At 43.3% G+C, this 23,604-nt stretch overlaps 1 protein-coding gene across 1 annotated transcript in view; it reads right to left on the reverse strand.

Moving 5' to 3' along the window:
- Positions 1–444: 444 nt before the first annotated feature.
- The window catches only part of LOC119460223 (oxytocin-neurophysin 1), a 33,286-nt gene continuing 10,126 nt past the window's right edge, over positions 445–23,604 (reverse strand). The window contains exons 3-4 of the mRNA XM_037721404.2: positions 18,061–18,268; positions 445–651 (exon numbers count right to left, since the gene is read on the reverse strand). Of these exons, the coding sequence (XP_037577332.1) occupies positions 554–651; positions 18,061–18,268 (306 nt within the window). The 3' untranslated portion in view covers positions 445–553. The remainder of the gene's footprint in view (positions 652–18,060; positions 18,269–23,604) is intronic.

Raw genomic sequence — 23,604 nt, forward strand, 5'->3', positions numbered from 1 at the left:
GCTATACTGTGGCGCCACAGTTTTGGGGGGACATTAAAAAGCAGAGAGAGAGAAAATCGCAACCTGGTCTTATTTTTCCTGCGTGCATTTGAAGATAATTACAAATGATTCATACTGCATCTTCACCAGGCAGCAGAAGCCGGTTCTCAACAGCAGCTATAAGCGCCTTCAGCCGCTTTGTCTCTTTGTCACTTTGTCTGGTCAATGACAGCGCATCTACACCCTACGACATGCATTGTCACAGCGCCCTCCCTGCAGGGAGGGCGTTGTCATTGCGAAGTAAACTCTGGCATGTCCTACGTATACATCAGTGGCGGTGGCATCGAATCAAATTCGGCGCACACAAGAGTGACTCCAGTTCGCCTTTGCTATTTCGCAACCGTGCCGCTCGTGACTCCAGTTCGCAATTCGCATCGTGGAATCGCATCATGCAATTCGTTTTCATTCAAGCGAACGCAACGACGTGGGAAAAGGACTTTTATTTTTCGAGCATTTCGTTCGGTCCGCAGTGTTATGTTGTGATGAGGGCTCTGGTCACCCACGGGTCGGTTGTTTACCTCTTGGATACGCCGTACTCCAGCATGTCGACGCTCGTTCCGAACTGGTCGGTACTTGCGTCATTTGAGCAAGACTCGTCTCTCCTGCAGCCGTCTGCGAAAAGCAAATAAGCGGCACAGGTCCAGGGTCTGAGCTATGAACTGTCTTCTTGAAATGTCTCTGGACATGCAGCGAAGTGTCTGTATATGACAGCTGGCGCTGATGTTAAGTGTATATTTCCTCTGTAAATTTTAATAACATCGGCGTTGCTTTCAAACTTAATGACAAATGCCCAAAAACATCCAAACCTGTGCGAAAAGAAGCGCCAGTAACCATCACATATACGACTGCGTGCGTTTGAAACGTTACATAGTTTAGAGTGTGCAACATTGCACCGTAATAAATTATTAGCCTCAGTCCATCTTTTACACACAAGTGTGAGGCTTATTCTGTAGTTCTGAACATTTGGTATATATATATATATATATATATATATATATATATATATATATAGTTATAAGTACCAGTGGTTCTGTGTATACAATCGAAACGCACACAATTCAGTTCAAACACTCTTCATTAATTTTCTTCTGCATGCGACGCACAGCTGCGTATGTTGGTATCGCAAAAGATTGGCCACGGTATCCGCTAAGAATTTTCTTACGAAGTTATTAACATTTTGATCCAGCAGACTCGTTGGTCATTGCCCGATACGCATTGTGTTTATAGTTAAAATAGTAATTTGTCTGGTCCTCTTAATTCCGCTAACGACATTCGTACTGCTTAGCGTATTGGCCTCTCGATAAAAGTAATAGAAACGCTACTGATCGCCAGGCCACAATAACACGTAGAAGCACAGCACTGAAGAGAATGCTATTGGTGTATGCTAGTAGAAATTGAAGGTGATGCATTATTGTCGCTGCGTTGCATAAGACTTGCTAATGAATTCCCTTACTTGCGTGAATTCTACGTGAAACAAACTGCTTCACCTCAACGCCACCGGTGCACTTCCCCAGTCTACCCGCCGTGGTTGCGCAGTGGCTGTGACGTTCTGCGCTGAGCACGAGGTTACAGGTTCGATTACCAAAAGCGGCGGCAGCGTTCCGATGGGGGTAAACCAATGCTTAAAGTCAAAGGGGGCCACCACTCACAAACCTAGGGGTGGATGTGGAACATCCTTTCTGCCGCAGGCGTCACGAGCACGTGATCTTTTTCTGGGTGATGGCAACCGGTCAATAAACCCACATATGCTACTTGAAGGCATCAATGTTGCCAGATTCGAGACCCTCATTATGTATTGAACGAGAAGAAAGGGAACCGAGGGGCCCGATTTTTATTAATCATATCATAAGAAGCCAACGAATTATGACACCAAGGACAACATAGGGGAAATCACTTGGTAGCATATGTGAGTTTATTGACCAGTTGCCATCACCCAAAAAGATCACGTGCTCGTGACTCCTGCGGCAGAAAGGATGTTCCACATCCGGCCCTAGGTTTGTGAGTGGTGGCACTGGCTAACACTCCCAGGGTGAGTTCCAGTTGTAAAACATAAATACCCCAGAAAGTGGATGGGAAAACGGCTCCTCGGTAGCTCAATGGTGAGAGCATCGCACGCGTAATGCGAAGACGTGGGTTCGTTCCCCACCTGCGGACAGTTGTTTTTTTATCCACTTCAATTTCTGTTAATTTATCATTTTCTTTACTTCAATTAGTAAGTACAAGTGATTTCCCCTATGTTGTCCTTGGTGTCATTGTTTGTTAGCTTCTTATGATATGATTAATAAAAATCGGGCCCCTTGGTTCCCTTTCTTCTCGTTCATCACATAACGAGGGCTCGAATCCGGCAAAAATGATGCCTTCAGGTAGCATATGTGGGTTTATTGACCAGTTGCCATCACCCAAAAAGATCACGTGCTCGTGACTCCTGCGGCAGAAAGGATGTTCCACATCCGGCCCTAGGTTTGTGAGTGGTGGCACTGGCTAACACTCCCAGGGTGAGTTCCAGTTGTAAAACATAAATACCCCAGAAAGTGGATGGGAAAACGGCTCCTCGGTAGCTCAATGGTGAGAGCATCGCACGCGTAATGCGAAGACGTGTGTTCGTTCCCCACCTGCGGACAGTTGTTTTTTTATCCACTTCAATTTCTGTTAATTTATCATTTTCTTTAATTCAATTAGTAAGTACAAGTGATTTCCTCTATGTTGTCCTTGGTGTCATTGTTTGTTGGCTTCTTATGATATGATTAATAAAAATCGGGCCCCTTGGTTCCCTTTCTTCTCGTTCATCACATAACAAGGGCTCGAATCCGGCAAAAATGATGCCTTCAGGTAGCATATGTGGGTTTATTGACCAGTTGCCATCACCCAAAAAGATCACGTGCTCGTGACTCCTGCGGCAGAAAGGATGTTCCACATCCGGCCCTAGGTTTGTGAGTGGTGGCACTGGCTAACACTCCCAGGGTGAGTTCCAGTTGTAAAACATAAATACCCCAGAAAGTGGATGGGAAAACGGCTCCTCGGTAGCTCAATGGTGAGAGCATCGCACGCGTAATGCGAAGACGTGGGTTCGTTCCCCACCTGCGGACAGTTGTTTTTTTATCCACTTCAATTTCTGTTAATTTATCATTTTCTTTAATTCAATTAGTAAGTACAAGTGATTTCCCCTATGTTGTCCTTGGTTGGCATTGTTTGTTGGCTTTTTTTTTATTGATAGGATATAAGGAGATGTTGACGCACAAATAAGGCGCCGGCTACTCCTTAGCTCTTGAATGGGTCTGACCTATAACATGTAGGGGTCAACATACAAGAATACATGTCAAATAACCTTCTCATAGAAGCAACGTTTGCACAGCAACACGACAACGTAAAAAAAAAGAAAAAAAAAAGAAAAACGTGGTACATACAATGAAGAAGTTCAATCACTCCACGGCACTGCAGAAGAAAGTCTCAAGAATACAGATAATAATGCCACCTTACAATACAGTCTCGAATCAGCGGGTGGTGCACACATTGTGTAAATGCATTATCTCATATAGTTAGAACAGAATAATAAATATAACATAATCCACAAACACATATACATATACAGCGACATTGAAATAAAAGGAACATTATCAGCGTTAATAACGGCCAACAATGCCGCTATCTTCGAGAAATGTTGTTAACGCTTTTAGAGCGCTCTTTTGCAAGGCCGTTGTTGACCAAGGGCCCAAAAGTTTCATTAAACTGAAGCGTCTGCGGTCTAATGGCATTAGAGTTTATTTAAGTCGGCGTCTTGGTGTGTCGTGATGTGGGCAATCTAAAAGGAGGTGATATACATCTTCATCTACAAATCCACAATCACATTCGAGGGTTTCCGCATGGCCAATTCTATGTAAGAAATGTTTTGTGTAGGCAGTGCGTAGCCTTAATCGATGAATAAGGGTTTCCATATTTCTGTCTAATGACAATGAAAATTTGAATTCAATAAGCGGATCAATATGGTATAAATCAGAGCTCTTCGAATTCTGGTCAAACGACGTATTTCTACACATTTTAAAAGATGTTGCCCTTACAATGCAGCGTAATGCATTTTTTTGATATTGGGAGCGAAATCGCATCATCTTTGAGGTGTGCTTGTCGTGCTGCTTCATCGGCTGTTGTGTTGCCAGGAATGTTACAATGTCCAGGTATCCACTGGAATCTTATTTCATGCTTCGCTTGGCTTGCCTTTGTGAGGTCTTTAAGTGTTTCATATATTATACTATCACTGATTGTTTTTGCTTTTGTGCTGCAGAGTGATATTAGTGCCGCCTGTGAATCGCTGAAAATTACTCATTTTTGCGCATCTCGTACTGAAGTTATAAATTTTACCGCACATAGGATTGCGAACAGTTCAGCCGTTGTGGACGAAGTTGCACGAGATAACTTAAAATGATTCATGTTTATTGAGGTGCGGTATATAGAATGCTGAAGTTGACGAGGTTGCTGCACTGGAGCCATCTGTATATATACGTGTATGTATCCTGAATACCGCATATAAATCTGGTAAAGTGCTAGTTGTTGAGCAGCTTGAATGCACGTCTCTTTTTCTGAATATGCCATTTACTGACAATTCGATTTTTGGACGAGTAAGCAGCCATGGAGGATATTCGACATCTGAGTTCCAAAATTCATTTCTTGGCAATATATGAAGATTTTCCTGAATTTCTTTATGAACATAACTTCTCTTATGATATGATTTATGTATGGTATATATATATATATATATATATATATATATATGTGTGTGTGTGTGTGTGTGTGTGTGTGTGTGCTATGAGCCCCCCCCCCCCTCCACTGAAGGGGGGAGACCTTAAGCTCCGTCAACAGTCCTTCCATGTTTCAGTCTGCAGTACACATTCCGCAAAAGCTATGCCTTTCTATCGCATATTACCACCTGCAGTGTAACATGAAGTTGCGTGGCCACTGCCGAAGAAGGACACTTTTGGTGATCCCTCTCTCTGGAATTGCCAACAAGTGTCGGCAAGATGGTGAGAGATGCTCAAAATACGTTGACAACGCAAGTGCTCATTTGCTAGGTCCCATTGCCCGGTGCGTTGCCATTAGCAACAGCGTCTACCAACGCTGCCAGGTCTTACGGAAAGGTGTAACCGAATCTGCTTTCGGAACCATAATGGCGTCTCATAAAAGCATTGCTGTAAGCAGATCCTTGCAGAGTGCTAAACCACTTCTTAAGCAAGTAAATACGTTGATGTGCTAGAATGCAGCCAAGTAGATGTCATTTTTTGCCTCCAGCAAGGCTGCAGCCAGAGAAACCAATTTTGTGGCAGAGTTTCCGCGCTCCGTCATGATCGTGGGCGGCAGTGCTTGCCGTTGCAGCCACGGCTCTCTTCTTTTTCCTCTCCACTTTATGTACAACCCCATCTGCATACGTTTTGCCATCTGTTGCGGGGCTGGGAACGGCTGCCAAGTTTTGCAAGCGAGGAATGGCTCTGCTGACAACGACGGCTCCCCATAAAGCAGAGTTGCAATGAGCACGATGCGATCACGTGAGAAGTGCATGACTGCAGCTGGATGTCCGCCATGTAGAAGTGAACACGCCCCACAAGTTACGTGTTGTTTTTTTTTTCTTTTTTTTTTTTTGCGCTGAGCGTTTTGTGCCTCTACTACGTTTTAACAGTATTTTGAACCTCGAATGGAAGCTACGCGGCGTGCTTAGGTGTTTGAGGCTGCGGAGCGCAAAGTTATGCAGATTATATTACTATTATTCCTTTGCAGTGCTTGTTTCTCTTTTAGCAGCGATTATAGCACATGCAGTAGTTTCACAGCGGCATCGTAACCCAGTTCATTGTTACATTTTCTAGCAAATATAAAATGAAATCATATACGCTAATTCAGTTTCAGTTTTCCGATACTGCATATTCGCATTCGCAGATTTCCGAAACCGAAAGTCGAGAAATATCGTGTGCACTCAGAGCCATAGCATCAGCGAGTATGGAAGCGTTCGTTTCACGTTTTCTTCGCCAGGAAATCTTTGCGAAAGACCACAAACTTCGATCAATAGAATGCCATTTTTTTTATTTCACGGTGCTTTTCATACTGCTAAGTGTTATGTATGAAAATTTATTTGTATAGTTAAACAGTCACTGTGCGCTGAACCTTACATGTACACACTATTTATACTTCCGTGTTCGTTGCAGTGTACTTTTGCGAACTCTGTATTACTTTTGTTGAACTAGTAGTCGAGATGGCTGTGACCATTGTCAGGATTCATGCCTTCTCTCTTAGCATCCTCTTTGATCAAATAAGAAAGAAAAGTAATCAACGATTCTTCTTCTTTTTTCTATTTTGATTGTTCCTGCGCCCACAACGGACATCGCCATTCGCCATCGAAAACGCAATGTTACAACATGTACAAGTTGTTTTCTATCAGAGCGGCCAAAAGAAGAACAGTATTGCGTTGTTAAACGTGTCTGGTTATTTATTAGACTTCTACTTATTGCAATACAAAACGTGCCCAAATGTTACCAATTTTATTGCCGGAATACCTGTATTTCAGCGGTACTCGCGCTGCTGTTCCCTATAAGCTGTAAATGCTGTTATGCATATATGCTGAGATGTATATGCTGTTGCAGAAACTAATCCTAGATATTTAGAGGAACCACGACTTATTGGAGGTTACATCTAGGAGGGCTTAAAAAGGACTTAGAATGGTGAAGGTTTGGGCTAGTTGGTTTGCCGTGAGGCCATGTGGTGTAGGACGAAGCAGGACGAGGGACACAGAGAAACGTTTCGCTGTGGCCCTCGTCCAGCTTCGCGCTACACCACATAGCCTCATTAAACACGACAAAAGGCGGGAAAAAATAGGTGGGGTGGGCGTGCTCATACCTCAGAAATCGAATTGGTGGAGAATAAAACCCATTTGTAGTGAGCATATCTGGGCGCCAGGCACAATCGTAGGGAAGAATGTAATTCCAGGGATAGCTTACGTGTGGACAGGCAATAATTGCAGACAAGCAAACTAAGAGTTGGTACATTTTATGCATAGAAATAATAAATAGATCGATGATCATGCGGAAATTATATTGCTAGGAGATGTGAATTAATGCCTACAATGAGGCCCTGGATGCACACAGAGACTATAACGGGAAACACTTGCTTGATAGCTGGTGGTCGCTCGCAAACGCATTGAGCCGTCTCAGCGACTTCTTGTCTGCTTTCTGCTGATTGTGTGCTTGTCTGCTTTCTTCTTCGCGCGTTTGCTTTCTCCTGCTCTTATTGTTTCCGTCTTTCTTTCCTCCCTTTGCCCTCCCCCCAGTGCAGGGTAGCAAATCAGAAGCCTCTCTGCTGGCTAACTTCGCTGCCGTTTACATCTGACTTCTCTCTCTATTCTTCGTGATCTGAGTGACCAGTACAATACGGTGATTGCTCATCAAGAATCTTCACGTGATGGGAAGACCATGGGGGCATACGGAAACAGGCAGCCGTCGATAAATTGCACTGTCATGCTCGAAAAAGTATTTAATAAATTGGGTAAAATGATAACATATGAAGAAGGAACTGTAAGTTAGAAGTGACCATAGGCGCACTACATTGCACGTGGGTCACCTGTGACCGAGGGAAAGGCAGACCTGGGGAGAATGCCCCGCAATAAACTTAAACGGCCAACAAATAGCAAAAATAGCAGCAAGCATTGATGGGAAAATACACACAGGTGAACCTGTGTGCATTGTGACAGCAAAAATTTAATTATAGAAGCAAAATGTGCAGCGGAAAGATAGATAGAGAGAGAGAGAGACGTTCTTTAATTGGTGTTGGAGATGTTTGCCTGGCTATACGCCTAGCATGTTACTCCAGATGACAAATGACCCGCTCATAAATATGTGTCACGCGTCTGGTGAGATAATAAAATGAGGGGCGTGATCGGAGAGGGGCACAAAGCGTTCAGAGAACAAAGAGGAGCAATAAAAGGCAGTGCTGTTACCAGAAAAAATAGACGGAAAATGTGTGATGATATGGGCACAAGAAATTGGAAATCCAATTATAAATGCAAAACAAAATCAAACGTTTTAATAATGACTGCCACTGAAGAACACGCGAGAGAAAAAAAAAAGCAAGAGCCAAGACAATTCTTGATCCACGTCGAACCTCTCGGAAGAAAGAAGCATTATATTCACGATGCACACAGAAACAGTCCGGAGGAACAAAATGCGCTGAATTACATTGTGAAATGTAACCTAGTCATTCAAAAGCTGTGAGGGAATGATCCGTGAAACAATAATTTAAAAATTGCCCGCCAATCCACCCTGTGAAGGTGGTTGGAAAGCGAAGATTTTTACGCCACCCTCACGGTGACTGCGGCGCGCTTGATATTTCACAAACTACAACGTAACTTTAACCACGGCCTTTATTATTATTTACTTCACAACAATGTTCACTACTGTTTTATGATCGGTGTGATATACACTCAAATTTTCCGTTTTCACTGTAGTTACATTCTTTGCCAAGATTACATCAATGCACGTTCCGCGAATGGTGGTTGGTTGTTTTGCATTGGTGAAGCACACGAGTGCTAACTCTTTCCGTGGTCTACCCATAGTGGGGTAGTCTAGAAAATGAACCGAAGCAGTTACTAGGCTGAAAGGGTTTCGAATGACGTCAACCCTCTTTCAAGCAGCTGCATAAGCTTTGCAACAGCTGCAATCTAATCTTACGGACCGCGCCGAGCCTGTTTCCGTTGTTTGCCCGCAGCCCTTATCATCCATCATGTTGGCTCATCACTTTGAAGCTTGTTTTTGTGGTTTTTCTTGCGAAAACGAGTGCTTAGTTGTACGCTGAATGCCTGAATTCAAGTAAGCTATACTGCTATACCTGCAATTGTTAGCGGTTCGTCGGGATCGTTTTTTGATTACAACGACGGACACGACAGAACCCTTGGCTGGTAGAGGTACAAAGCTTCGCTTTAAAATTCCAGCAAAATGCGAGAGAATTAAAACATGTGATTTCTGTTACGAGATGTATTGCAACTAGCTTCAGACCCTACTCCCCTTGATAGGCGGAGCTCGGGTGGAGCCATTTCCGGCAACTTTGGCAAGATTAGATCCTCCTCCTCTCAAGGATCTCAACTGCTGGACAAAGTCGGAAAATCTTAACCTTCGCAACACGAGTGGAGTCAAGCTATTAATTCAAAAAACCAGGGCCGACCAAGAAGGAAGTATTGTTGAAATTACTGGGAAAAGTCATACAGGACGTCCAAAAAAGTTGGACGCAGAGTCGAATAACCTTATTTTACAAAACAAATATTCAGCAAAAACAACAATAAATCAATTAGACGGAATATAACATCATCGGTGGTGTAGGGGGTTAACAAATGTAAGCCATTAAGTTAATTTCATTTAGTTTCAAGCATGCACAGTAAAGGAGATATTGGGAAAACTGCAGAACGGTTTTAGAATGGACAGACACATAGACGATAACATGTTTGTTATCAGGCAGTGAATGGAAATGGAAATAGCCATGGAAGAAAACAGGCCTTTCAAAACATCGCCTTTCTAGATATCTAATCTTTAGATTTAGGCCATGCGCATGAAGGCGTAAACAAAGAGATTTTGTCAAGCAGCCCAAGATACGGAGGCCTCGAGGAAGGCACTGTAATGTTACTCAAGGAAATACATCGGAAAATTACAGTTCAGGTAACATGAGAAGAATGAACTCAAGAAAATATGCCTGAATAATACAGTTCGTGCAAAATGCGAAAGCGAAGAACTATTGGCGCCACAGTTTAGGTACAAATCTAGATGGGTCTGCGCCAGGATGTCCCGTTATCACCGCTCCATTTATTGTATATATACATGATAAACGTGGAAGGAAGGTTAAAGGAACTAAGTTTGTAATTTTACCTTATAGAGGATGGTGTGGTGTCGGGACAGCGTCTTCCAGGTTCAGCGCACATTGTTGGCATTGTTTTGTTAGCGAACAGTCAGTGACGAACACACTTTCTTGAAGATACGTACAAAGGAAGCCGAAGCACTCAGGTTTATATTTAGTGCAAAGAAATGCACGGCATTTAATGATGTAGCTAACCAGCTGGTCCCAATATAGGGAAATCAGATACTAAGGGTAGATGAGCACAAATATCTAGGAGTATAGATCAAACATTTGAAATAGGTACATAGAAAAACGCGAAGAGGCATTCAATGTGAAAGGAAACAGAAATATGACTATACTAAAACACAGGGGGCTATCGTGCTTCGACGAATTAGTACGAGATGTATAGAAAGACTTAACAGTTCCCAGGATTACGTGTGGTAAGACGGTGGTGTGCTCAGACCTTTAAATGCAGTCTGAACTAGATATTAATCAAACGACTGCTGGAAGATTGGCATTGGGTGTGCATGGAAAAACCGCAACTGAAGCAGTACAGAGAGACACGGGCTGGGCGTCCTTGTAACTGAAAGACTCAGAGCAAAATCCGCTGAGAAAAACGAGGAACATGAACCAAAATTGATAGGCGGCTAGGTAAGTGGCTGTAGAAGGAAAACGTTGACTTACAGTGGAGGAAGAGGACCATCAAACTAAGCATCAAGCATTATACTAACACGGGGGACAGTGGTAGAGAAAACGGTGTTAAACATACAACCAGAGAAACATAAACACTAGAATTGATTCGCGCAATGAAGAGGAATGCAGCCATGGAGCTATGTCGAACAGCGAAGATTGAAATCAGAAGGGAAAAGGTTATTTAGTTATCATAAATTCATATCACTATCATAAATTATGTTCCAGGCAAGATCAGGGAGTCTGAGAACGCGGAATTAGAGGAGAAGACTTTCTGACGAAAGCCGCTTCGTGCGTGCGTGTGGGAATGGTGGAGAAACTGTTTGGCATATTCTGTTAGAATGTCATGGTATCCATCCAGCGATAATTGTGGACTAAGTTAGCCGGCCCGAGGACTTTTGGTTTTCAGGACAACGGCTGGAAGAATGGCGAGGGAAAACGTGCAATGACAGACAAGCGAGCATCGTTAATCACGCGCTGACAATCATGTCTGCAAAGTGGTGTACACCGCGAAAACATTAGAACATTTTAACTAAAGCCTGCGCGATCTTCTCAAGGAGCCACTTCGTCTGCGAGATGGATGAGGTCACGCGCGATGGCGCTTCCGCATCATGCGCATGGCGTGTCGCGCACAAATAGCCAGCAGCAGTAAGAACAACTCGGGGATTTTCTTGACACGCAGAGTGCGCCGAACTGTCTGTGGAAATGTGTCGCGCAGCAAGAAAAGTTAAAAGAGAGAGAGAGAGAAAGAAATGCGGGACAAGGTAGGAGAGCAATTTCACTTGTGAGTTCTAATTGAGGCAACGGAGAGAACGTCAGCTGCGGGGAGGTATATCCTGCCTCATCGCATAATTAACTCCCAACATTTCATTTGCGTTATATCGACCGCTACTGAACACCCCCCCCCCCCCCCTCCTTTTCTTCTTTCTTTAATTCTTGCGGTAGAACGTTTCCTGGAGGGCCCTTCACAATTTCTAGCGTATAACAATATTTCCGACGGCGTCAGGTGAGGGGCCTTATATATATATATATATATATATATATATATATATATATTAAGCTCCACCATAAAGGTGAAAATAACGAGCGCAATGCCACAACTGCATTTCAAAGGGATGCTCTCGTCTTCTTCATCATCCTCAGCTGGCCGCAGAGTCCACAGGTTCAAGGTGCCCAAGTGTACGCCAACTTTGACGTCTCAATTATAGATGCCGCAGCCATAAACACAATGTGGACTCGGTATAACTGCCGGTGTACAGCATGGGGGAAGACGCTGTGCAGTTACAAAGTGTTACAGACGGGAGGAGAGAAAGGCACGACTACTCGTTTTACAACTAGAGGAAGCAGAGGAACGTGCCTCTATCACCGTCTGGATGCGTAATTAGACCCAGATTGCGTTGGCATAACTTGGCATGAAGTATGACGTAAATGCGGTAACTACGCTTGCATTGATCCCTATCGGTGGTCGGCAAGTCGAAGCTCGTCTTTAAAGAGAAACACGGGGCCAGATTAAACTGGTATTTATTTATTTATTTATTTATTTATTTATTTATTTATTTATTTATTTATTTATTTATTTATTTATTTATTTATTTATTTATTTATTTATTTATTTATTGCGAGCACTCTGGCCCATAGGTAATTAAAGAGAGGAGTGGGATGGAACGATGTAGTTGCGACACACTTTCTTAAGGTTAGCGCTTTCGGTGATAGCAGCGTAAGTGTGTTCAGATAAGGACAGATTAAGGGGGGCCCCGGCTATTTTTAGTTCTCAGCGAAATTTTTATATGAGGTGGAACTTTGCGGAACCTAACACGGGTTTCTTTAAAAATTATTATTTTGCTAAACGTGGAAAAGAGCGTTTTGACGACTTGGCAGATTTTACAAATTCGAAAGCCTATAACTCTAATATTAACACATTGTACCCCACCAAAATTTTTTCGGCAGATATGAAGAACTAGTACTATTGGCCCACGGGAAGTTAAATTGCGAAACTGGTTTATGAGCAGCAACTGCCTCTGACTGGCTGCGAAATCAGGGGTATTCTTGGGCCATTTTAACTAAGGTGATGAAGCTGAAAAATATTTCTGACAAATCTTCAAAAGATTTCCCGCAAATTAAAAAAGAAGTATGCAGCTACGTAACATACTTATTTCTTTATAAAATCCCCAAAATTCCAAAATTACAAGAAATAGCGATAATTGGAACATATTTTAGAGACGTTTTAAAAAATTATCATGGCCAATTTTTATGAAAACTTTATAGAATGCCTACCCAGGTGTTATAAATCTAGTAAAGCAAAAATATGTTGTATTATTTTATTTTAAGTGAGAAAATTGAGCCTATTTTAAGACCCATGTATGGTCATCCCAACGATGTGTCTCGTTCTGATAATAAAATAAAAATCACACTCAAATTGAATTCTGAACTAATTCATTTTATTGTAGTAAAGAAGAGCGTCTCAGATTGTGTCTTTTTTGCCTCTTTTTATCCATGAAATGAGTAGAGCTGGAGTTTTCAGAGCTCCTGCATCCGTATTCCTACTACGGTGCATTGAAGTAGCAAGACCGCGAGATCGCGTACAGCAAGTGTTTTTAAGACTAGTCGAGGGAACCTATTTCTGGCATTGATCTGTAATTACATCTGCCATTTGAAATTCTCCCCGTGTACATGAACGATGCAGCAGCCTAGTGGGAAAGCGCAATGACGCCACTGCCGTGGATGAGCCAGCTGTGTATGTTCAGATGAGGACAGTCGCAAAGCGGGTCCCGAATATTTTTCATTTTCACTGAAATTTTTATATTTGACATAAAAATCCTTCCACACCGCGGAACTGCGACTACTTTTATAACACACACTTCTTTTTCACACCAAATTTTCATTCGCGTAACGATATGAAAGGCACTTTTCAGAAGCGTAGAATTGAGAACGTATAGTATAGGATTAGGATTAGTTGAATGACGCGAGATATGCATGTTTTCCAAGTCTCTTGCAACTCAAGCTCCCAAATTAGGCTGTATTACCAACAAGAATTGATGTATGTGTGGGTATGCATGTAAATATGAGCATGTATACAGGGTGTTTCAACGAACACTTTCGAAATTTTTTAGAGGTTGCCAGTGGCAGACAGCACAATTCTAGTTCATGAGTTGGTCTCCTCGAAGAGTTACATTACTTGCACAAAAAATTGAAATGTATAATCGAATAATTAACAAAAATTCACTAATTAAGTTTTCAACTAATTACAGTATGGCCCATATTGCAATTTACAAATTCTAGCCGTGGATTTCGCCAGGCGGATCCACTTGGAACGAATTCTCAGGATGACACCAGTTTCGAGATATTAATTGTCGAACTTCGCGGAAAAATGCATTGGCGTTCCAGTTACTTTCTTCACAAAACGTCGTTTATGCATTGAAGCACAAAATTACCTGGAACGCCAATGCATTTCACCGCAAAGTTCGGGAATTAATATCTCGAAACTGGTGCCATCCTGAGAATTCGTTCCAAGTGGATCCTCCTTGCGAACTCCACGGCTAGAATTTGTAAATTTCAATATGGGCCATAAGCTAATTAGTGAAAAACTTAATTAGTGATTTTTTAATTAGCCGATTATGAATTTCAATTTTTTTGTGCATGTCCACCTCTTCGAGTAGACCAGCTTATGAACTAGAATTGTGCTATCTGCCACAGGCAAATTAAAAATTTGTTTGAAGTGTTCGTTGAAACACCTGGTATATCTGTTTGTTGAGAAATATGCTGAACTGAGCTGGTTCCCTTCTAATGTATCTGTATATATATATATATATATGTAGTTATGTATCTTTGTAATTATGTATGCTTGTGTTTATGTCTGTATGATTTCTTTTAGGCTTTATGATTTTTGTTGTATGTATGCTGCACTGCTGTCACACAAATGGGGTCGGGTCCCCTGTCAAGCTCAACGGAGTTTTTTGCCCCGGCTCCTCCTCTCAAGAAAATAAAATTGAATTTGAATTTGAATTTTGCTCTTCGATACATTGGGCTTCATTAGCCAATCGGAACACCAAGGAGAGATGTTATCCAGATCTTACGGCAGTATTGCATTTAAGTAGAGATGGTAGAGCGCTATTTAGGAACAAAAAAAAAGATGTATTAGTATAAAGATTGAGCTTAGCGTTTGGATCCTGCTCCGCTTACAAGCTGCACACAACCTCTGAGTGGTAATGCTACTCTACACGTGGTCATGCCGAAAACAGCAAGCGATACGGAACCTTCGCTCCACTACCTCGTTGACAAAGCGGAACGTTGCGATGCGTTCACACGGCTTCTTTGTGCTTTCACGACCGAGCCGATCCCGCACCGCCCGCGTCTGCGAGAAGCGCTTATCATAAAAGTAAAATCAACACACTTCACTGTAAGCGGAGCAGACCGTATAAGAGAAGCTAAGCTAAAGCACTCTATTAGCAGAACATGAATCCCGTTTTGAATTTCCCGCCAGAACGATGACGTCACTATGACGTCACGAATTTTAAGGCATTTACACGAATTTCAGGATGTTTCTCTGCCGGTTAACATCCTAAAGGTTGCCAGGTAGAGTCCCTTTGGTTCTTTCGAATGTAACGTAATCCTTCTGTATTTGCAAACAGTTAACTAGCTGCCACCAGATGCTGTCAAAATCTGTGACGTCACGACAAAACTGGTGTGGGAAATGTAAGGTGACGCCACCACCAGGTTTTCGTTCTGGTGTCCTTTCTAGCTTACCAATCCTCTGCTCACAGCAAGACTGGCCTACTTGATATTGTTAAACCTAGACGGAGCAATTTGTGACCCGACATATGCGACACATGTCGTGCTTCTTCGTCAGCTTGGACGTGCCCCATTTGGCCCCGAAATAGTTTCAGCCGCCTCGCGGCCCACAATCTTTCGCTAAATAAACAAACTATCAAGAACAAAAACGCAAGCTGTAGCTTTGAACTCGACGCAGACTTGCAGTGAAACCGGTGAAACGGAGCAGCTCTTCCACTACTTTCTGTCAAACATCTGCAACGGAAACGGCATAACCGATAACACACATTTGTGTTGAATTCGTACAAGCTTACTGTGCTGCAGGTGGCGTGGTTGAGCTTACAAAACCTGTTCGTTGCTCCATTTATCTTTCTTTTCATTCCCTTATCTTTTTTGTTTCGTCTGTCAACTAGCACAATTAAATGAAATGATGTTAGCGATTTGCTTCTCTTTCTTCATTCTTGGAAAATTGTGAAGCGCCAGTTACAGTGCAAAACAGTACAATAACTGTTCCGAGTGGCACGGACAGCTAGCTCGTAAATAACGTGCCAGACCTCATACTGTTTTGTTTGATTTTTCTTTTGTAGCACGCCACAAAAATGAGCGAAAGAGACTCGAGCTCGCGCGAAGGTGTTGGCAACAGCAATTCTTACTCACGTATTCATATTTTCAGGCATGTTCAAAGAGTCTTTATATACATTTACACTAAAGGAGTGTGTCCAATTTGTATCTTCAAAAAGAAAACTGTCTCTGGTCCTCCAGCCATTACTGCGGTTTTAATTTTGCGCAGAATACGTATAAAGAGTTCATTTGACTTTGATTGTTGCTTAGATGATCACGATGACAGTCAAAAATCACAGAAATGAGTAATCATAAAATCACAAACCGCAACTTTTAAAATACGACGTATGCCCTAAAAGTAGCTTCTAAAATTTTCCCTAATTAAACGTAACTAGTTAACTAACTAACTAATCACACTTCCAAAAGTAGTCTGCGTAACTCAGGACAACCACAAGCAATATGCCATTGGTCTCATTTGTCTAAGGCGTAGCAAAATAAACTTTGGTTCGTGAAACGCCGGGTATAGTTCCGGGTGCTCATTAGTTTTTGTTGCCATGTGCGCTATTTGTGTCGTGTGTATCTTAAGTGTTTCTCTATATTCGTCCGTGAGTCAATGCGAAATCGAATTTTGTTTTCGTTTCTTTCTTCTTTTTTTTATTTTTTCGCGATGAAACAGGCAGGCCTTTGAAAGGCTTGGGTAAGCAAAGCAAGTGTTGGTCGTGGCCGTCATCTCTGTGTTCCGGGTCAAGGGACAGCAATCAGCCTCGATAAACGCCTCTTAGTCAGTCAACACGTGACCTGCTCGCCTCCCCTTGCCCACCACGCATCGCCGACATAATTCTCTGAATTAGGTCACAGTAGCGGTGTCCTTTAGTTTAGGCCATTTAGAAACCGAAGAGCAGGCAAGGTTCACGGCCGTAGGCGATGAGATTATGCCTACACACTCTTTTCGCGTCGGGTGACCGGCATTCGTCTATCGCCATGGTCGGCTCATGTATACCGACGAACGCGAATTGAGCGCTCATGCAACATTGGTCACAGCTGTTGCTCGCATTTGCAGCTCTTGAATAATTGAAAAATCTTCATTAAACGTAATCGCTTTTCGACCATAACCACGTTCGTAGATAGCGTGAATTTTACTGACCATTTGCTGTGCATATCAAGAGAATGAAACATTGTGTGCCATGTAACATACGACATCGCACATATATACCAGGCGTGTGCGCTGCTAAAAATATACTACACGCTTATGTACCTATCTATATGCGACAACGAGAGACCTCGTATCGCTCACTTTTCATTACCGTATATATCCCAAGGCAGGGTTTCATAATAGGTCAGTCCACCTGCTTCTTGCCCTTTATTATGTGAATAACGCTAAACAATCATTGCGCCCTCGTTCCATATCCTATACATAACAAAGCTAGGCAGCTGATCGCACAGCAGCGTGTGTTGTGTTTTGGTTATTCTATCGTGCCTACATCAACCCAGGTAAACTTTGCATGTAAATGTTGGAATATGCAACTTTAGTAAAAGTTATCACGATATGAACGAACGTAACCAAGGTTGCTAACCACGCGCCTCAAGTGAAAACGACATGTCATCGCGTGGACTGGTGGCACTCTGATTTCTTCATTCCTGGAGCAACCACTTCGAGTAAGAGCTCAGCCATATTGAACTAGTATAAGCAAGAAACAATATGAATAGCGAACCCCGCACGCACGAAGCCCTTCGGTACTTTGATACCTCGGTACTTTGCCACCGTCGCCGCTCCCGTTCTATTGATTAGGCCTGACCGCCTGTGACGCGAGGCCAACAGAGCGAGCACCGTCCCCACGCTGTCACGCAGGCCAGCAATATTTATTTTTAATCTTTCATTTCATTAAGCGTCAGAAACCAACTCACTGGCTATGAAAGACGCCGTAGTTGGGGACTTCGGATTAGTGTCGGCAACCTGGGGTTCTCGTGCACCGCAAACACGATGCAAGAGGTTTTTTTTTGTTTTTTGTTTTTTTGTTTTTTTTTAATTCTTCCCGCATTGTAATGCTGCCACCGCACGTGGGAATCGAACCTGCGACCACGTGCTCAGCAGCAGAACGCCACCGGCACGGAGCGACCGCATGCCGCGGGCAAGGCAAGAACAGTGGGCCCCACCTGCTCCACAGCAGAATCCGCGCATAGCGCATCGTCCCTGTGCGACGGCTCCGCAGCGCTTTCCGGGCACCTGGCAGGCGTGGCTGTGCAGGCTCTCGGCGCGGCACGGCAGCGCCAGCAGCGGGTCGTTGATCACACAAGCGCTGCTCGTGCAGCACACGTCCGCGCTGTAGCACACTCCGCGACCGCCGGGACCGCACCGGGGACACTTGTAAGGAGGGTGTACGCGGGTAATCATTCGACGCAAGACAGATGAGGAGCGTAGTATATAACGCCCGTATAGGAAGGTCTCAATCCCAGCTAGTCGGCAACACACTTAAAAGGAACAGCGCAAACACACACACACACACACACACACACACACACACACACACACACACACACACACACACACACACACACACACACACACACACACACACACACACCGCAGGAAGTGTTCTATACACTTCCGAAGAAAGCGAATGGGTTTGGCAAAATAGCCAATAAATTCTTACGATGTTATGCCAAGTGGCTATCGTTTTACGTGCAAATAATGTTTTACAAAATTCCTTCATACTCACACTGCGCCAACTGATCTGCGCACTGCTATTGTTATTTCACTGTGTAAAGGTATGCATCGAATGTTTATAAATAATTAACGGCGGGCTTGAAGTACCTCAGTATGCTGCAAAATACTAGAACGCGGGTTATCCAAGCATGTGTTTGCGTTTCTTTAAAGGCACGGCTACTTCTCATCAACATGGGATCAGAAGTGATGTATCGAATATAACACATATAACGAATATCCGACTGCCATAGATGTCACAAAGGCAAACAGATGTAATATGTATTGATTGTGCTAAGGCCTTTGATAAGCTACCTCATGAACAGTGCATTATGAAACTTCGCAGTGCTGGACTTAGTCGGAGCATGTTGTACTGGATTGGAAGCCTATTTGAGGTACCGTAAGCAATTTGTTAAAGTTGAGGACAACCTATACTGTTTCGCTGCAAGTATTTTCAGAAGTGTCGCAAATGTCTGTTCAAGGACCGTTACTGTTTCTCATCAGCGTTAATGACATCCTATAGAATATAGAGCCCCTTGTAAAATTATAGCCAGGACAGCACTTCCCTAAATACAGAAATACAATAATAGATAAAATTTGAATCTCAGCTAAACGCTCGGGCAGAACTGTATGTATTTACTGAAGCGCTGTCCTGTCTGCTTTTCTGTAACCTTTTGTCAGTGTGCCGGTGCGCTTCAAGATCTGTTGAACATTTCTTGGTCGTTTATACGCGGTCTCACTGCGTACACGCACTAGCGCGCCTAACTTTTCTTTCTTTTACAATGCATCCGTCGCTGTTTCATTCTGATGCTGGGGAGTATACATATATTCATTCGCATGAATTCGCATGCGCCACGAGTTGAAGTAGTCAGAAAAAAAGAAAAAGCTTATTGCCAAGTATATGTGTGCGGACTCCCTTACGCTGTAGGAATAGATAAACAGGTGAACGACAGAGTACATGACAAACTTAAAACAAACTTCCTGCTAACCAGGCTAGTGCTTGGCTAAATGTTTGGCCCTCGCAATCACTTTCGGGAATGCAGAAGGCACAGTCACAAAGAAAAGGCACATTTGTGTCGTGTGCGTCTTTCTCTCTCTCTCTCTCTCTCTCTCTCTTTGCCATATCTCTTCAGCAGCGAACAAGACGCGCTATACGTCGAGAGAGGTCCACGCGCAGTACTACATAGCCACGAAGTGTCAGCGACTTCAAGTGCCTCTGGCCTGCAGCGACCTGAGCACGAGCCAATTTGACGTCACGGAAATGCTTATAAATTCCTTAATTTTCACGCTGCCTTGGGAGAATCTACGGCCGCTCGCTCACCAGCATACTAACTTCAGCAATATACTGCAAGCAGAATGTGATAAGCAGCGGAGACCTGCGCGTGCGTCCTCGGCAGATCACTGCCGTTAGCAGTTCCGCTTAAGAGTCTTAAAAGTATACTACGGTGAGATAAGAAAGGCGCACGCATTCGACAACGGGGCGCCCCGGTTTACTCTGGGAAACCTTTTTTGGGGGCACGTCAGGTTTCAGCTGCACATCTCGGTTGCCGTCTAAGGCTGCGCGTCTTTTTACCTGCAGGAGCAACGCACTCGCCACACGCGCAAAACTTTGCTTGGGAATCAATGAGCGCCGGATAAGAGCGGCGGCTATTTTCAGGCACCGTCTGGCCTTGGATGAAAGCCACGTCGTCGGTGGCCTCTCTCGGCGGTTGCCGAAGCCCACGTGCTGATTGTGCATGCGCAGGCGTCTTCCCAGCCGGTTGGGGACACGCGGACTGTGCCAGCTTCCCATCAACGTTGCAAATGCGAGTCCTTCGTGCGCTTAAGTGTTCGTGCATTCTGTGCGTGCCATTTCGTCCTTTCGCGTGATTATTTAGTGAAGCGCGCGAGGAATATTTGGCTAGGCTATCAAGCAGCACGACGCATTGTTGCTCTTTTGAACATTGCAATGCCAGATGTGCAGCAGAGGACTGGGAGGAAGCCCTTAAAAGTGGCGATCCCCAGGACCAACTAAGGGCTGTCCAAAGGGCCCGCGAACGGGCGGAGGGTCGTGGTCCTCCGCCCGTTGGAGGGAACGGCTCGCAACTACGACTTAGTAGTTCCTTAGGACCTGAATAAAGTTTGTTTACTGACTGACTGATGTGTAAGTTGCACCAGCTTTGCCTTGGAGCTGTAGATGGCATGGTACTCTCATTTTCTTTTCATTAAGCTTAGGCGTAACTATATGAAAGCCAATTTAATTTCATTGACTATATTGGCCAAGAGAGCGTCGTTCTATGCAGACATGAGCTTAGCGTATCAAAAGGAATGCATTACGCATACTACGTATGGATGTGATATGCATGCATTAGAGGCGGTCTGCGAGTTAATCCTCAGGAGTCAACCACAGAAAAGCAACGTGCACACCGCATGTCCAGACAAAACAGTTACACAACGCGATCGTCAAGAAAAAATAAAATCAGGGCAGTTTCACTCAAAGTATGAAACAATGACAGTGATAGGTAACGCAACTATGATAGAATCGCCGCTTGCGATTTCTTCCTTGTTCTTTTCTTTGGTTTCACTTCGTACCTCGAGAAGCCTTATTTATTTATTTATTTATTTATTTATTTATTTATTTATTTATTTATTTATTTATTTATTTATTTATTTATTTATTTATTTATTTATTTATCAGCAACCTTGGCAACAAACACGTCACCGGAATGAGCGCGTTCATGACGTTCCGAGACCTACAAACGGTATAATGCTTTCGCATTCCCACACGCAAGCAGCCATAAGTGTCTCTCTAAGATGTTTGACGATTGCGATAAGGCATCACACAACGCTTTTCTGAAACAGTCACATTGCTTATTGATCTAGAGTAAAAGAACAGAGACGCTTACGTAATACTAGATAGTTAACTCGGTGAGAAATATGAGAATGGCCCTGAGAATGAGTGGAGCGAAGGAAAAAGATGGCGGTAGCAGAATTATCCGTTACTGCCGAATCATAAACATTGCACCAGCTTGAATTTGTGTTAAAGTTGCGCAAGCTATGGTCAATCAGTGTGGATATCAATGAAGTTATACTTGTTGGGATTCTAATGACTTCATGGAATCCTTATGATTTTATAACAGTAAAATATTCGCTGCTATGTTTCTTTATAGAGTCAATATTACTGTCTCCACATATTATTATTCGTTTACTTAAATTCGGGAAGTAAACTAATAAATGTTCCAAGTGTTGCGTGAAAGTTGATTTGTTCTTGTTTGGAGCATGATAAATTACCGCTGCAAAAAGCATTGACAATTCACAACAATGATATCAAACTCATTCGCGTTTGAGTAAGAGTACTCCTGTATGACTGAGCATGATATAGAAGAGTTCACAAACAGTGCAACGCCATCTCCCCTATTTGAACAATGAATTTATTTACAATTTATTAAACAATTTATTTAAAACAATGAATATCCGGGTATATGCTGTAATTCGTCTGTACAAAGCCATGTTTCTGAGGTATTAATAACATCAAACGGGAAATAATGCAATGACAGAAGAGAGCAAAGGCTGCCAATATCTTTGTGCAAGCTGCGCACATTAATTTAAATTAAAGTGTAACAGGAGGAACTGTTCACAAAATAGTTAGCACACTGAACTATCTTAGCCATCTTAGTGTATAAAAACTAAGTAAGTAATAACAAACACTTCCAGTGTTTAGTTACCAAGTACAAATTCCTTTCTGTATGTTTGTCGTAGCTATTAGTAGAAGCAACCTGTATTTTGTTTATAAATGCATATATGTATATGTACTATCGGCCCAAAAAGTTTACGGACCAAGGGATCTGACAAAAAGCTGAATATCTCCGCAGATGACCGCGAGATGACCGCGCCGAGCAGTTCCAACCAGAGCCCATACCATTAACCTACGCGTACATCCTACAACACTATCGCCTCTCACGAAGAACACTACCCCCACCGCATAATGCTCTGACGCGAGAGGAAGCCGTAATGTGGCGAAAACTCCAAACTCCACCAGATCTCCTGGCCGCTCCCTCACTTGAAGCGTGGGAAGCGATACTTATGAACCCGAACCTGGAGGTTCAACTTCGGGCCATCAAAAGAGCCGAGGAGGTGGCTGTGAGGCATCACCTTTTAGCCACCCCTCACTAAGCCAAATTAGCAAAATGAAGTTGTTTCCTCCTCCTCCAAAGAAACACATATCCACATTTGAGTCTTTACCACGCCATTCACCCTGCGCTGTATTCCTATAAATGCCCACACTGCGATCAATGTGCAACGCTTTACCACATGGTATGGGCTTGCTCAAACACACCACAGCTCACACCCATAACACACCCCACCACACGGCAATGGGAGGCAGCGCTGTCCAGCTCCGACTCGACGGGCCAGCTCAACCTGGTCAACCGAGCCAGAAAGGCAGCTAAGGCCGCTGGACTCCTGGACTGAGGGGACCACCCACTGCAAAGCGGAGGAGCTACGTACGCTCGCGTGCTCTTTCGATTAAAGTTTATTGTCTCTCTCTCTCTCTCTCCGCAGCCTTAAAACGCAGCCTGGTATTCCCATTTCCAGCCTCTACTGGTATATGCGAACAATATTGTGATGACGATTTTACTGGCTACTTTTAAAGGCTGCTCGGATATTTAGCGTTTCCTGAGATCCCGTGGTCCGTAAACTTTTGTGTAGATAGTACATATGATTTATATATAGTACTTTGAAGTATATTGCCGCTGTGATTGTGAATACTAACTAGCATGGATCCCAGTTATAGCCTTGAGCAAGAGATCCAGATGTTTTATACGATATTTTCTGTGTACTCTTACTATTTTGAATAAGTTTGAATTTGAATTCGAATTTGAATACCCCGTAGAGTCAGTAGCCGGCGTTCTGGCATGGGTTATTCTTGTTCTGTATGCAGCGCACATGCCGCTTCCGCAAATTCGGCCCCTTTGAACACATTTTATTCATTAGATCCGCCTTACTTACGCTTAGCTGAT

This window comes from Dermacentor silvarum, chromosome 1, assembly GCF_013339745.2.
Source record: "Dermacentor silvarum isolate Dsil-2018 chromosome 1, BIME_Dsil_1.4, whole genome shotgun sequence".
Lineage (NCBI taxonomy): Eukaryota > Metazoa > Arthropoda > Arachnida > Ixodida > Ixodidae > Dermacentor > Dermacentor silvarum.